The sequence below is a fragment of the Umbelopsis ramanniana genome (genome assembly GCF_025399195.1).
Source record: "Umbelopsis ramanniana AG unplaced genomic scaffold K450scaffold_181, whole genome shotgun sequence".
NCBI lineage: Eukaryota > Fungi > Mucoromycota > Umbelopsidomycetes > Umbelopsidales > Umbelopsidaceae > Umbelopsis > Umbelopsis ramanniana.
The window spans coordinates 1-1253 of NW_026252267.1; the positions used below are offsets into that span (position 1 = coordinate 1).

Below are 1253 nucleotides of genomic sequence, written 5' to 3' on the forward strand. Positions count from 1 at the left end.
TTAAAGTAAACCTTTCGCACATACCTCTCAACTTGTATAAAACACTTGCTGAGGACCTGAAATACGCTCTCATTCCGTATGGGGCGGTCAAGCAGGTACGCAAATATACGGACTGTAATGGACACTGGTTTGGTGAAGCCTCCGTCATTATAGATAGAATGGAAGACGACATCGAACATGCCGGTTTACCCGAACTCTCGAGAATGATCTACATTGAGAAAATGGATACATATATCCCAGCCACGTACCAAGGAGCCCCAAAAATTTGCTTCCACTGTCGATTATCCGGCCACGAGAGGAACCATTGTCCTGATCTACAGAATGTACAATGTTGTCGCTGCCAAGGCTATGGCCATATCAGCAAACACTGTAAAAAACAGAAAACCCCGCCAACAGAATTCGGTTTCTGCAACCGAAGTCTCTGACATAGGCACAAGCACTTCTGGGTAGAATGTGAGAAAAATTGGGAAATTCTGGATGAGAATGATGAACTTCAAGAAAATGCCGCCTGAGATACGGTCGAAAAACAAAATTTGGAGTTTGATTTGCTTACAACAGATTAAGCTGCAAGATGAACAGAATTTGAAGGAAATGGGACGAGTCATGCTCGCCATTTGGATAACTCACTGGAATTGCATCAAACAACAGAGAGAATGGTCGGACCAAGCTGCCTTCAACAGGTACGAATCAATCATTCTGCCCACTAATGACCGTTTCCTCCAACCGAAGAAAAAGAAGGCATGCAATGGATGGATACCTATATCACGAAGCGTAACAAGTCGAGGCAAAATTGAGGTTTACGTATGGAAAGGTACAGGCTACCAATGTCAGTACAAGGAAGGATTCCCTGATGAACATCCGAGTACAGACTTTGAACTGATGTTTCCCTTCCACATCATTTTTGACCCAAAACAGACGCAAATGAAAACTTTGGATTGGCTACTACTAGCTCCATTGCGAGACCTAAATTCATGAAACTTCGAATTCGACGGCTCGATATCTCTAGTGTATAAACCAAAAAGAAGAAAACTTTCTTACAGTGTAGCAATTGGTATAAATGAAAATCAGTAAATCAGTCAACAGAATTTCAGGAAATAAAAGCAACTCACAGAATATACAAAAAAAAAAGAGAGTCCGTGCATATCGGAGTGGAGGACATGGAAGTTACACTTCTGCGGGGCAAAGAAGACTATGAACATCTATTCACGATCATCACTTCGAGCACTGACAGTACACTCAACAGCTTGTCTGGC

At 42.3% G+C, this 1253-nt stretch overlaps 1 protein-coding gene across 1 annotated transcript; it reads left to right on the forward strand.

Moving 5' to 3' along the window:
- The first annotated feature begins 473 nt into the window (after window positions 1-473).
- On the forward strand, window positions 474-1079 carry K450DRAFT_264173 (uncharacterized protein). The gene has a single exon (XM_051592765.1). It carries the CDS (start codon window positions 478-480, stop codon window positions 973-975), a length of 498 nt encoding a protein of 165 aa, XP_051439896.1. The 5' UTR covers window positions 474-477; the 3' UTR covers window positions 976-1079.
- The last annotated feature ends 174 nt before the right edge of the window (window positions 1080-1253 follow it).